Genomic DNA, 14,764 nt, shown 5'->3' with positions numbered 1-14,764 from the left:
TCGGCAGGCTATTACCGTCGTAGTTTTATCACAAATATGGTTCAACGTTGTGCCTGGGGCATTTGTAACACAGATACGCGTTTCCCAGAGAGGTTGGAGGGGGGTGTCCGTTTTTTTTCCCTTCCCAAAACCGAAGTCAAATCCTGACAAGTGTCGTCTAGCACACGCTTCTAATAAATACAACGTTATGCTCGCGTAGTCCGTTTGCTTTGTAATAACGATTATAGAAGTGAATAGAGACCTACCCAGCTTAGCATGAACAGTGTTGCTCCTTGATATTGTTTGTCCCAGCCTCAGTCTCGATTAGTAGGATATGCGGTGGTTCATTTTTTGACTGTGACCGGTATCCTTTTGCCTCTATATTTGGATGCCTTGTTGTTCCTTGCGTTTCACCTGTATGTCGTGAATATAGCGTTCGAACGTATATTGCAGCCCCTTTTGCCTACTTCTATCGGACACTTTATTTGCTGCTTTATAAAAGTTTGATAGAATTTCAGCAGGAAGAGCTGTCACAGCATAAGCCATGTTGATACCAGAGCCCAGATGAAGTTTGTTTGTCGGACGTAGCAACAGTAACTAAGGGGGGCGGGCGGGGCTTAGCCAAAGGCGAATTAGTCCACATTTTGCCTTCCGGATTTAGCCCTTTGTAGGAATATGCTTATTGTGGTGCATGGTGCTAATGATTAATCGACATTTGAATCAAATCTGTTTCAGCTTTAGATCCTATTCTGTGGTGCACAGTAAATCAAGACCTGTCAATCTGAGCCGTCGATCCAATCCAAGCGCGCTCCGGCTGTAAAACAGTGTCCGATTGGCCTCTACACATCGTCCCCACTATACCCACTCACCACACCTGAGATCCAGTTTCCAATGGTTGAACTTTCAAATGATGTTGGCAAACACTGCGTCAGGATCGCGACACGATCAGATCCCAGAAGTCCCAAAGCTTTAGTCAAAGCAGCATGTCATGTGTGATCTACATATTATCTTATGTTGTGTTTGGGCTCGTTCAAGACCACCTGCTCTAAATTAAGATATGTGATCTACTATGGTTTACTAATGTTTCGCGAAGTTATACTAACAAAAACATGGCACAAAAGCATCATGTGTTTACTGTTTACACGTGTGTTGGCGGCACTCTTTCATGCAAGTACTTGGTATAGGCCTAGTTTGGACTCAACTGAAACAAATATGCTTGTTGTTTTCTGCTAGTTGAGACATTTTCAATGATACATGACACAAGTCTATCTGTTATTATGTACAATGATTTTACAGTTATTATTTACGCTATGAAAATAGAGCACTTCTAATATGTCAGCAAATTTAAAGCACTTGTTAAGTGATGGTCATATTCCCTATATTCACTGTAAATCCAGGCTCCTAAGCTTTAACATTTTGTGGGTTAAGCAAGTGGTTAAGTAACTTGATATAACTTAGTAGCCCCTCCCCCTACTTCATATTTAAGAGGTTAAGGTTACTGATTAATCGATTGTTAATTGAAACAACGATCGATTTTGGGAAGTTATGAAAATTGACATCCCTACTTTGTACTGTTGTTGAAGCCTATATGATGGTGATTATCAGTGATGTATCAGCCAGTCACCAGAGTGTAAAGATTGCTGTTGTTGTGTAATTTGCTCTATGCATGATTAACTGGGTGAAGGGAGTGTGTTTATATGCTTGTAATACTTGAGACTACAACATGCCATTGAACATTGAAGTTCAACTTCCACTTTTTTTGTTTTTTCTTCTTATTTTGTGGGTCAGTGGCATGATCGATGCCCATTTTTGAGCAGATTTATTAATTGGTTCATAAGTAAATAATACTTAAATGCATTTCATACTGCATGTTCAATTTAATTACAGTTTATTTATTTTTAAAATATATTTAAAGGGTTAGTTCACCCAAAAATTCTGTCAGTAATTACTCACCCTCATGTTTTTCCAACCCCGTAAGACTTTCGTTCATCTTCAGAACACAAATTAAGATATTTTTGATTAAATCTGAGAGCTGTCTCACTCCTCCATAGGCTTCTATGTAATTGAAACTTACCGGCCCAGAAAAGTAAGTAAAAACATTGTTAAAATAGTCCAAGTGACTACAGTGGCTCAACCATAAGTTTATCAAGAGACGAGAATTTTTTTTTTGCGCAAAAAAACACACAAAAAAAAAACAACTTTATTCAACTATTCATTTTCTTCTCTGTGGGCCTCTGAGTGAGTTCACGTAGTGTAACAGCGCAGCGCTTCTGGGTTGTATGTCAGATGCATCTGATCACACACATGACCAGCGTCGGCCAATAGTGAGCCTACGTTCTGACGTACAACACAGAAGCGTGAACTAACTCGAGGCCCACAGAGAAGAAATAAATAGTTTAATAAAGTTGTTATTTTTGTTAGTTTTTTTGCGCACAAAAAGTATTCTCGTCTCTTGATAAACTTATGGTTGAGCCACTGTAGTCACTCGGACTATTTTAACGATGTTTTTACTAACTTTTCTGGGCCGGCAAGTTTCAATTATCTAGAAGCCTATGGAGGAGTGAGACAACTCTCAGATTTCATAAAAAATATCTTAATTTGTGTTCCGAAGATGAACGAAGTCTTACAGGGTTGGAACAACGTGAGGGTGAGTAATTACTGACAGAATTTTCATTTTTGGGTGAACTAACCCTTTAAAGCACCTGCGATGTCATAGTCATGCATGCTGACAAGCTTGTCCAATCAGAGAGCTTTCCACTATTATGGAACATTAAGACTTCAAAACACGCCACTGTATGACCTACTGACTTTGTTTAGAAACTTATATCATCAATTACAGGTCCAACCTGTTTTAGGCCGTGAGACAGAGGGTTGATTGGTACTATTTTGAGGGATTAAACCGCATGGTGATTTTTGTGTATAGGTATATGAAAAATGTGTGATAGCATTAGATTCAAGGTAGTTTTTGGTTGAGGACGATTTTCAAACATATGTCAAGAAAAAGTATAAATGAATTTATCTTTAAATAAATTTTAAATTTTATAAAAAATTTAAAAAAATTTAAAAAAAAATGTATACAATTTTATAAATCTTTATAATAAAAAAATTATAATTTTTTAAAATAAATTTTTAAAATTATAAAAGGATACATTTTTCTCTCTTGTAGTCACTGAACACCTTACCTTGAGGTAGGATGATATAAGTGTTGATTTCTAATGAAAGCTACCATGGATCGGATGCTATCACACATTTTCCAACACTAGAGATGTGTACCTTCATGAAAATCAAAAAGAAATTGAATCCCTCAAAATGGTACCGGTAGCCCAAATTTGGGGTCCCGTCTCATGGCCTATTTTACATAAAAGTTCATTACTCTTTCTCCTTCCTATGATGGTCTGGTGATAGAACATTTCTGCATGTGTATTCATACACAGGTTCTTTCTGCTGTAGTAGCATTGACTAAGTCATTTTCATATTTGTTATATTTTGATACATCAGAAGATTGAAGAACACTCATTTGAACACTGTTTATGCTGCCATCTTGTGGATGTTGAAGTGCTTTTACTTGAAGTGAATTTACTTACTAAGGAGCTTCCTGTTACAATAAGCATATCGGTTTTGAAGGTATGTTTTCATGGAACCCTGCAGGATATATTTTGTTTTTGTCTCTCTCTGAGAGAAAGTGGGCCAGTAGTTGTTGTACTCAAGGTGACAAATAATAGTATTACATAAATAGCTCACGTAAAACAATGGCTTCAGAACACTCACGGAAGAGCGTATAGGTCATTATGTTTATTGTGCTTTTTATGTTGTTGTCTTTTTTGGAGCTTGACAGTGCCTAGTTCGTTTTGCTCTAAGAGAGCTGCAGATTTAAATGAACTAGTATTGAAGTAAAAAGTAAACTTTTCTAGCATTTTTTTTTTTTTAACATTTACATTGTCATTTGAAATCCATTGAAATAAAGCAATGCCCAAAACATACTTGGATCATGGTGATGAGTTCTGAATCTCACTTTGAGACTCACTTTTCCTTCAGGACATGTAACAATCTAGTAATATTATTGTCCTTGCTTTGGTTTTGTCAACAGAGAAGTATTTCCGAATGCAGCAGGATATTCATTGGGAAAACAATGTAGGGCGAGACTGGATTTGATCCTCTAGGAATTGATTGGATTGTGAATACTGGTCTCTGTACATCAGGTGGTTGGAAAAGTTGTGAAAAACAGGATGGGTGACACCAGTCATCATCTGTACATTCATTTAACTGAAAAACATTTTTGTTCTTTGGGATAATGTGCCCAATGAAACCACATTTATAATACTTAGGCCTAAATATATTGTTTAATTATAATACATGGCTACTTTTCAGTCACCATCAGTGGAGATCGATGCTTTTTCACCCCATAATATTAAAAGCAAGCAAAACCTCGACTAGGCTACAATGTTTGGAAAGTCACTGGCTTTGGTTGATGTAAATCCCAGTGTCTTCACTAGAGGGCAGCATTTGCTAACCATACACCCAAATTCAGTCTGTATTCAATTTAGAGTGAACCCCCACCACACCCCTCCCGTTTTCCTCAAAGTCACATGTTTAGGCTATATGATGTATGAATGAAAGAACTAATGCATGCGCTGTTGTGATTTCTCACTGTATTTGTCACAGTTTACCCTCTTTCAAGTTATCTGTGCTCAGCCTGACCGAGTGTCACATGGCAACTTAATGCATTTAGCACAGATATTCACAGCCTGTGATAAAGGAAACCACTATTCCAATGGCACTCCTCACTCTCTCATTAAGCGATTTCTCACGCTCATTTATCTCTAAGCCGGATTTTTGTTGTTGTTAGTAGCATCTAAGAAACGTCTTGCAGGCTTAATTTCACACATTGAGTCCTATTATCTGTCAGAGTTCAATTCATAATGCAGTGCACGTATAAGATTTAATTCTCAGCAAGTTGGCTGGAGTTAGATGAACTGTCATGATTATAGTGTGCACCAGTCTGGTTCCCAAAGTGAAAGTTCCATTCATTTTCTCCATAGGGAAATAGATTTTTAACAACCTATAAACCATTAGAGACAGACCTACTGTGAGCTACAAGGTTATTAATCGATGGTATGTGCTTTTGTTGATCCTGTCGGCCTGTATCATTTTATCTTATTTTTAACAAAAAATTGTGTTTATCAGCATGAATTCCTGGTATAAAAGTACATTAACCATGATTCTGGCGAGAAATTTCCACCAATCAGAGAATCAAAACAAGCAAACCTGCCCACTCCCATGAAGCACCATGGATGACGTGACAGCTCCCTACACTCGCAAACTGTGTGTGTGTGTGTGTGTATAGTACACATTTTTGTACTTTTGCTATTTGTCCGATTTTCAAACACTTTAATGCTTCAAATCAAAAAGTTTGTAATGCTGATTCACCTCATAGCTGGTTGGCTTGGTTGATGCCTTGTAACACTTTTTAAATTCCCTATGGGAAAAAGAATTCTAGAACAGTGGCTCCAACCAAAATCGCATACTTCCCTACTATATAGTAGACGAAAAACAGTATGTCCAAATTCACAGTACTGATAAAAGAGTAGGCAAAAAAGTACCTGGATGACCTTCTACTTCCAGCGAGATTCTGGTGTGCATGTGAAACTATATAGATTATAGAACATACTTTTTTAGCAGCCCTGAAGTATTTACTCAAATTCAAAATAAGTACCTACTCAAGAGAGTATTACGATTTCGGTCTGCTTGAAAAGTGGGTGGGCACTTGTTTCACCAGCTTCCTGATAAAGACATTTGAAAATAAGTATCGCCCCCTTGAGTATCGGATGCATCCCTTTTAAAAAAACCTAGTTGTTTACCTTTCTGGACAGCAATTTTAGGCATCATTGGTGCATTCGTGATGAAAAACCTGTTCCAAAAAGGTAGGCATTTTTCCTTCAGGCAACCCCAGAATGCACTGCAACAAGCTCAGTGGGAAAACAAATTGAGAGAAATGTTGATTGTAAATATTAAACGTGAAAAAGCACTGCCGAACAAATCTAATTTAATTGATTGTTTCCTGTTCTGTCTAATTTATGCTTATTAGACTATCACTCTGTTAGCTTAGCAACATGCTAACACCAAACTCCCTTAAAATCAAGTCTTGCTATGTTGCGGCCTTTGTAGAGCTCTCTAAATCAGTCACTTTTGAGGGTCCATCTGGGTCAGGATGCTGTGTAGGTAGTGGAAGGGTTTTGCAACAGAGGCTTTGAGTCTCTTTTAAGAGATAGAGCTACACTGAGCCAACCAGATAAAGACCTTCAGATGTGAAATGTACTTTGTAACTCAAAAATATGGCAGACAAGAGAGACAAATGTAATACAATATATTGCACTCACTGTAAATAGCTTTGTTTTTACTCAAAAGGGGCCATATTACCCATACCATCGGAACATAACACAACGCCTCCTTGTGCAATGTAAATGTCAAACATGCTTTGATCTTCCTTGCGTAGACTGTAGTAGAAGTTATGTGATCGCTTTAAGCAGTGTTACTGGCTTTCTTCTTTATGTGTGTGTGTTTTGGCTCTGTTGAAATTTATTGGCCAATTTTTTATTTGCTTTATCACTCAGTGTCATGACGTCAACCGCATGGCTCTGACAGCAGCTTACAGAAAACAGGGCTGTTTTTTTGGTGGAAATATATTGGGGTGCTTACTTGTCCCAGAACGCTGTGGTGACTTTCGGCCCTTATGTTTTCAATGGAGGCACTGTGCGGTAGACTTGTTTTTTTCTTTTGCAGTAACTTTTTCTCAACCAGATGGTGTCAACAGATGTCAGATGGCTTTGAGATGTGTTTCTGTTTCTAGATTGACACACGCATACACCCACAGCATTTCTCTCGGAGAATCACAAGTCGCCAAAATCGCATAAACACCAAGAAGAGTGGGAAGTTTTTTATCTAAATTGTTGTAACCTTTCTAACATTCCTTCCTTTCCCCTGTCTTGCCGTCTTTGTCCCGTCTTCAGTGTTTCAGGACGTTCTGCTGTAAAGGACCTCCCCCTCCCCGACCAGAATATGACGTGGTTTGCATCGGTCTGACGGGTTCTGGGAAGACCAGCCTGCTCTCCAGACTTTGCAGTGAGGCAACAGACAACATCGTCCCCACCACAGGTCAGCCCACCATCATAGAGCAATACCAGACACGTCCTGCAAACACAAACACAGATCTTTGCACTTCCTCTTTGCCAAACACTTTAAACCCCCCCCCCCCCCTTTGTATTCAGATTTTACCTTGTGATTGTCTTCTAAAGAGTACTTGATTAAATCTCGGTCAGTGTAGCAATGGAGGTGTTTTTGTGAAATCCTCATGGCCGCGGTTGTTAACCTTGTTCAACTTTTATTTACAGGTTTTAGCATTAAAGCTGTCCCGTTCCAGAATGCCATTTTAAATGTCAAGGAACTCGGAGGTAAATGTTCTCTGTTTTTCATGAGAATACTACTTTTATTTTTATTTTTTTTAAATCACAATTAATATATGGGCCAATGACAAATAAGAGTATCCACGATATAGAGAAGGAAAAAATGGTTTTAAAATGTTTAAAACACAGATGCTAAGTTCTTAGAAAATGTATATTTTTTATTTATTCTGTTCCACATGGTTTTGAATAACACACTTTCAGTAAAAGTTCACTCTGGCTGGTTAACACCTCTGAACTACCATTGGTATGTGGTGATTATGTAATAGGAGGGTGTGGCTCTGAGACTCCGCCTTCTTTAACATGGAAATCTTCTCCGGCTCACTTCTTCTGTTCAGTCCCTCGAAGTTGGACAATCGCGAGTAAAACCATGAACACAGTGGAGAGCCGCTTTATAGTAGAAAAAGCTTGGTACTCACACTTTACGCGACACACTTATCCTGCAAGCTGTCGTCATCACTTTCCTCCTGACTGCTCTCTTCACTATAACACTATTTGTTCTTTGTAGAAATTAAATATAGGTTCATCTTGGTTAAAGCTGTATTTTTATTTTATTTTATTAACATTAATGACACAGACAACAGCAGGAATATTAGGCTGCTGTCACTTTAAGACCGAATGCACGGACCGAATATACTGACACACATCCGGTTTCTTTCTCAACTGTTCACTTATGACATAACCGAGAGAATACTTGCCGAAACGCGTATTTTGACATATTTTGTCTGTATGTGTCCCTTCAAGCGCAAGTAAACGCGAAAGAGGAATCCATTCGGTGTTCGAGCGGTGTCTGAAACACGCCTCTCTCTCTCTCTCTCTCTCTCTCTCTCTCTCTCTCTCTCTGTTTGTGCGCGCTTCAAGCGTGTGCAGTTGTGTGCAACTAAATCCGTTGCGCCCCTATTAACAACTAATAATTTATGAACACACTTATCATCATGATTGCTATCTTACCAGAGATGGAGAAAAATCCTACTCCAGTAAGTGAACATGTCCCTGTCCCCACAAATGTTAGTACTCAAAAGCGCTTCCCTCCACGTTTTCTGCTGCGCATCGTTTATTTTTACCACGCATGCGCATCTTTTATGTGCACCCCTGTATATACGTGACATGACTTTACTAGATTGCCGAATTGCAGAGCTTGTGCAAACAAACATCCATATCGCTTATGATCAGATGCTTTCTTAACTTTTGTTTTCTCACCGCTGTCATTTTTGTTGTGGAAAGGAAAGGTGTTGTTGTGGAAGGAAAGGAAAGCTGGCAGCACATATTAACATATTCATCTAACCGTCGCTCTCAGCGGTGTAACCAGCGCCGAATGTTTGCTAACAGTAAACGGCTTCTCAACGTATTTCGAACTTCTTTTTACCTCGAAGCAAAGAGTATATCAGGGCCTTAAGAGACTCGTTGATTTAACACACAGTCACGAGGGTCTGCACGGGCTCCTCTCTATCATATGTTGTCTCTCTATGATTATCATATCATACATGTTTGGAATAAGTTGGTGGAAGTTTAATAAGTTAACAAGCAGTGAAGCAGTCATCATGATCACTACCGTTGAAAATTGAGCTGTCAGTAAGATTATTTAAGAGGTCTCTCACACCATGTCTACACCAGAAGCATCGCAAGCTGTTGCGACCATTGCAAATCTGTTTGTCCTTCATGTCAGAAATAGCACAGGCATTACATCAGAAATAGAACGGGACATCAGTTTACTGCTGGGGATTTGCCGTGCCGTGTCGTGCCGCATCAGTGTAGACAGTATCAGTGTTTATAATGGGTATTGTCTTTTGTTGCGCCGCGTCACTCTGCTTGCATCCAATGTAGACACTGTGTTATTCTCACCAAGGCTGCATTGATTTGATCAAAAATACAGTAAAAGCAGTTATACTGTGAAATATTATTGCAATTTAAAGGCTCTATTTTCTATTTTAATATATATTAAAATGTAATTCCCGTGATCAAAGCTGAATCTTCAGCATCATTACTCCAGTCTTCAGTGTCACATGATCCTTCAGAAATCATTCTAATATGATCATTTGATACTTATGAAACATTTCTTATTATTATCAGCGTCAAAAACAAGATTCTTTGGTGAATAAAAAGTTCAAAAGAACAGCACTTATTATTATTATTATTATTACTGTGACCTTAATGTGTCCTTGCTGAAAAGTCTTACTTGCCCTAAACCTGTAATTGGTAGTGTATGAAGTACATTCAAGTCATTGTAAGTATTAATAAATTAATAGATCCATACAAACAATTTAGTGAATATCTACGGAAACATTGAAACCATTATTTCACATATGATCTTTTGAAAAGTAATCTTTGGGAACACATCATCTGACACAGCTTGAGGAATATGAATGTTATTTGACACAGATGTGACATGAGGACCCGACCAGTAAGGATACAAACACATTTCTTTGATGACTAATAGTTTTCTCTTCAAGGTAAATTGAACCCCAGGAAACGCCAGTGCTTGGATGCGGCACGCAAAGGAAATGTTTCAGATGTCACTCGCTCACTGAACCCAGAGCCATCTTGGCCCGCATTTCCTTTTTTCGTAAGAGTGATGAGCTGCAGCTTTGAATCTGTCTCTAAAATGAGTGAGTGATGATAAGAATAAGAGGGTGTTGTGGATGCAGGGAACCCTTGGGGAAAGGAGGGACAGATAGGTGAGGAGAAAAAAGGCTGGATACATAACTGCTGGAACTGAGATTCCTAAAGGGAGGGGGGCGTTTCCATCTGGGTCATGAAGCCTGTAGAGTTAGAGAAAAGGAAATGTCACTAGTTCAAAGGAAAAGTTCACCCAAAAATTTAAATGCTAACATGATTTACTCACCTTCATGTCATTCCGAACTTTTATGTACTTTCATCAAACACAAAAGGATATTTTTTAATGTACCGGTAGTTGAAAAGCCAGGGTGGATATAAAGAATAAAGTCGACATTAAAAGTACATTCATCCTATCTTTTTTGTAAATGTATGTTGAAGATCTTATTGTGAATGATTCACCCATTTATGTTTCATTTATCAAAATGTCAAGACTCGATCTTTGGTGAAAATTAGACTTATCTCTGATGACGTATACAGGACTTTCCAATCATTTAGTCCACTTAAAACCGCCTCTTCCCAATCAACTTCACATTAATTATTCAGTGCAATGCCCAAATGTCAAAATCCAATCACCAACCAATGGATGAACCCCATCCTACATTTTTTTTTCCGATAATCTGTTGCACTCAGATGTACGTCACAATATAGCAGAAAAGATCTGACGCCAGCTCCTAACATAAATCTTAAGAGCATATAAGTTACATTTACCACATTTATGATTCTTTTATAGTGCTGTTGTGTCTGTTTTGGAGTTTAAAGGCTTTAAGGGATGGTTCACCCAAATTTTTGTATTCTGTCATCACTTACTCACCCTCAAGTTGTTACAAACCTGTACGAGTTTCTTTGTTCTGGTGAACACAAAAGAAGATATTTTGAAGAATGTTGGTAAGCAGACAGTTGATGCTAGCCATTGACTTCCTTAGTATTTTTTTTCTACTATGAAAGTGAGTGGCTACCGTCAACTGTTTGATTACCAGCATTCTTCATCAAAATATATTATTTTGTGTTCACCAGAACAAACAAACTCGTACAGTTTTGTAACAACTTGAGGGTGGGTAAGTGATGACAGAATAAAAATATTTGGGTGAACCATTCCTTTAAGTCCCCATTTGTTTTAACTGCATGGAAGTAAGCGACCGGCTCATTCTTCCTTTTACGTTCCTCAGAAGAAAGTAAACGATTTTTGAGTGAAATAATCCTTTAAAAGTGAATTATTATTATTAAAGGAGAATTTTTGGTGAGAAACAAGCCACATTGGGAAGTCATCTTTAAATTGACGAACCTCTGAATTCTCCTTGAAAAGCGGTATAATTATGTATGTCCTATTTTCCTTTTAAGCACTTTGGAAACCTTTCCTCCAGACCTCCAACGAGTTCAGCTCAGTGTCAGGGGCCTGCGGAGCGCGACCTCTTTTCCCCCAAAAACATCAGTGTAGGGTTACGGCTGGGACATTAACCTTGAACCTGACGCGGAAGGCTCATGTCACACTTTATTGATGGAGGTTGTGTGCCGGCTTGACACGCTGGCTCTCCCGTCGTTTCCGCCACGGCCATCGAGACGGTTTACCGGATTCTCGTGTTATTGGTTGGTCTGCCCGTCTGGCCCGTGTTTTGGGTTTGCGTGAGTGATGTCAGGAAGCCGGGAGACGTTCAAAGTGCCGCGCTGTCTGTGCGCATTTCCCATCAGTGTCACGATGACACCCTGTGCGATCTGCCGGGCTGACAGAGAAGGGAGACCCACATGCTCACATTTACCATCTGAAAGCACTTAGCAGGCTCTCTCTCTCTTTGTTTCTCTGGACCCCAGCCATGATGTAATGATTTCTGCGAAAATGTGCTTTAGTTGCATTATCACATGAGATTGTAATGCACCGGCCCGTTACTGATAAATGCTGTTTTGTTCCGTCACATCGTTCTCTTCTTAATGCACATGTTTATGCATTTGAAATGAAAGTAAACCTCTGCTTTTCAAAGCCCAAGACTCCACAAGACCTCCCAGTGTTTTGATTTTACTTTCACAGCCAGTAGATGGAGACTTTGAGTAAAATTGAACCACAAAGAGACTGTTGATGCACATTTGTGACTGATGGGACATTGTGTTTTGGAAAAAGCAGGCCTTATAGGAAAGAAATATCAGGCTGTATATGCTAAGTAATTGTGCATTAATATTTAATAGTGCTTGCTAAAATTGCAACAGCAGATCAAACGCTTCTTAATTAGATGAGTCAGCCTCGGACATGGCCTGTCTGTGAGGATCCCAAATATTTATTGCGAGTCACAAATTGTCTAAACATCTGCAGAAAACATTATTATTCCTTTGGCCAGCTATCGCAAAGTGTGTTTGCTATTGCTGTCAGGCTTGCATTTCAGCGGCTGGAAAGCTGTTGCTGAATACCGCAGTGGATAATACCTAATGAGAACTGGAAGTATTACATTGTACATCATACGCAGCGACGATATCGGGAAGTCGAGCTCTGAAACTCAATCTGATAGGTGGAGTCTGTTTCCAAACATGAACCAAGACCTCTATGAACAGTTTTAGAGCTGATAATTTGGCGAGGCATGACTAAGAGCTCAATTTGTGGTGTGACAAAGGCTCAGAAGTTTGGAAGTGGAACCATTAAACTCGCGTCCAGTGTGTTTAGCGAGGGGAAAAAAAGGATTGCGCAGCTGCTTAGTGTCAAGCAAACAGCTTATACGTCTTGGCCGAACTTCAAGAGCTTTGAATAAAGCTGTCGATTACTGTCTGGCATTGATTTAAAACGCCACCTTTTCAAATAGCATTCTGTTTATTGTTTCATACTTTAAGATGAAAACGGAGGAATAAAGCTTCTTTTTCGGGTCCGTTATCGCAGGAGAAGATGCACACGAGGCATGCTAGTAATTAATACGGCGCATTCCAATCAGAAAACTCACAAGAACAAGAGGTATAGACAAACTGGTCTCTGTTTTTTCATGGTTAGGGTACAGGCCCCGCCGTGACTCACTTTAACCAAAGCCATGCTGCGCTTGTGTGTCTTGGTGGCCACATTTTTGTACCCCCAAATTGCTGTGCACAAGAGAAACCATATGTTCACTGTAAAAGTGGGCCCATTTGAACTGTGCTGTAGACTGGCCATCAGAAGAAACCATTTTAATATGCTCTCAGGGTCGACTTTAAAGAAACACTGTTGCGTTGAGCGCTCTTCATTTGGACACGGCTTTTCCCACAGGCCTCTCCGAGCGGGAGTGCGAGTTGGCATGCGTTCTTTAAGTCATAAAAATACATAATGCAATATCCGCAGTGATTTTTGAAAGGAGGTCGGGGTCCTCACCAAAATGCATTCCAGCAATGTTCGAACTGATACTGTGTCGAAACACGCTGTATTCCGTTTCCCCTCTGCGTCGCCAATACGTTTTCCAGAGCTTCTCGTTGTGCTTTTTTTTTTTTTGGTTTGTTTTTTTAAAGCTTTACGTTGTTTTCGCCTTGGGCACCATCTGATTTATGTCTGACAGGAAAACCACTTTTTTTTTCTGTGAAGGGGTTAATGTGTGCATTAAATGTTATGACTTCCTTGCTGCGTTCCTGACGGTGTGAATTTATGTTTTGTGTTGCAGGAGCGGACTCAATTAAAAAGTACTGGAGCCGGTACTACCAGGGCTCTCAGGGGGTGGTGTTTGTTTTGGACAGCGCTTCGTCGGAGGAGGATCTGGAGGTGGCGCGTACGGAGCTTCACTCGGCCCTGCAGCATCCGCAGCTCTGCACGCTTCCCTTCCTCATTCTGGCCAACCACCAGGACAAACCCGCTGCCCGCTCTGTACAAGAGGTAACACGATACATGCTTAACACTTCCCTTCCTCACCCTGGCTAACCGCCAGAACAAACCTACCGTCCGCTCTGTACAAGCCGTAACTTTACACTCGTTTAATACTCGTCTAATAATTCCCATCATCGTACTGGCCATTACCACGGGGACAAGCCTGCCGCCCGCTTTGTACAAGAGCTAACCTAATACTCTTTATACCTCCTATCATAATCATGATCATAAACTCCATACAAGAGGTTATCTCAAGGGATTTTTCTCCTAAAATGAACACTGAGTCATCATTTATTCACCCTCATGTCACTCCAAATCTGTTGGACTATCGGTGGAACAAGTTAGAAGATGTTTTGTCAGTTATACAAGGACAGTCGGTGGGGTCCCAAACATTCATTCTCAACAGGTTGTGCGTCGCAAGTAACAAAATGAGTGGCTTACACAGTCAAATACTCACAAAATTATGTGAAAATGCCCATCTGGGCAAGTATTCAGTTAAACAGAGTCAGTTTTGGAATGTGAATAAATAGTTGAGAAAGATAACGCATGTTGTGTAACAGTATATTGGATCCGTGCATAAACTCTTAAAGTAACAGCAGTCTAATATTCCTGCTGCTGTCTGTCATGTTAATCAAAGAACAACAGACAAAGAAAATCACTCTCTGCTCTTGACTAACTTTTATAACTTTAATTGTATGCATTAATCTGTATTTATTTTTTACAGTGAAGACTGTCCAGTGTTATTTTACATTTGATTACTTTTATTTCTGTAGTATTTCTTACATAAATACTGTTAGACCTACCGGAAAATCTTAAAGCCGCGTTTATTTAATCTCTTTATCCTATTGCATTTATTTGTGCTGTTGTTTGCAATTAGTTTATTTGTTCTTATTTTATTAATGATATTTTACTTGTT

The 14,764-nt window shown here is 39.4% G+C and overlaps 1 protein-coding gene across 1 annotated transcript in view; it reads left to right on the top strand.

The window, feature by feature from the left end:
• Positions 1-14,764, top strand: part of arl15b (ADP-ribosylation factor-like 15b) — a 53,819-nt gene that overhangs the window by 20,913 nt on the left and 18,142 nt on the right. Inside the window, exons 2-4 of the mRNA XM_056253372.1 lie at positions 6,987-7,131; positions 7,368-7,427; positions 13,649-13,857. Coding sequence (XP_056109347.1) covers positions 6,987-7,131; positions 7,368-7,427; positions 13,649-13,857 — 414 coding nt within the window. The remainder of the gene's footprint in view (positions 1-6,986; positions 7,132-7,367; positions 7,428-13,648; positions 13,858-14,764) is intronic.

This window comes from Rhinichthys klamathensis, unplaced genomic scaffold, assembly GCF_029890125.1.
Source record: "Rhinichthys klamathensis goyatoka isolate OS25496 unplaced genomic scaffold, OSU_Roscu_1.1 h1tg000104l_1, whole genome shotgun sequence".
NCBI classification, from domain to species: domain Eukaryota; kingdom Metazoa; phylum Chordata; class Actinopteri; order Cypriniformes; family Leuciscidae; genus Rhinichthys; species Rhinichthys klamathensis.
Note: the sequence above shows the minus strand (reverse complement) of the source record. Positions and strands in the feature narration are given on the sequence as shown.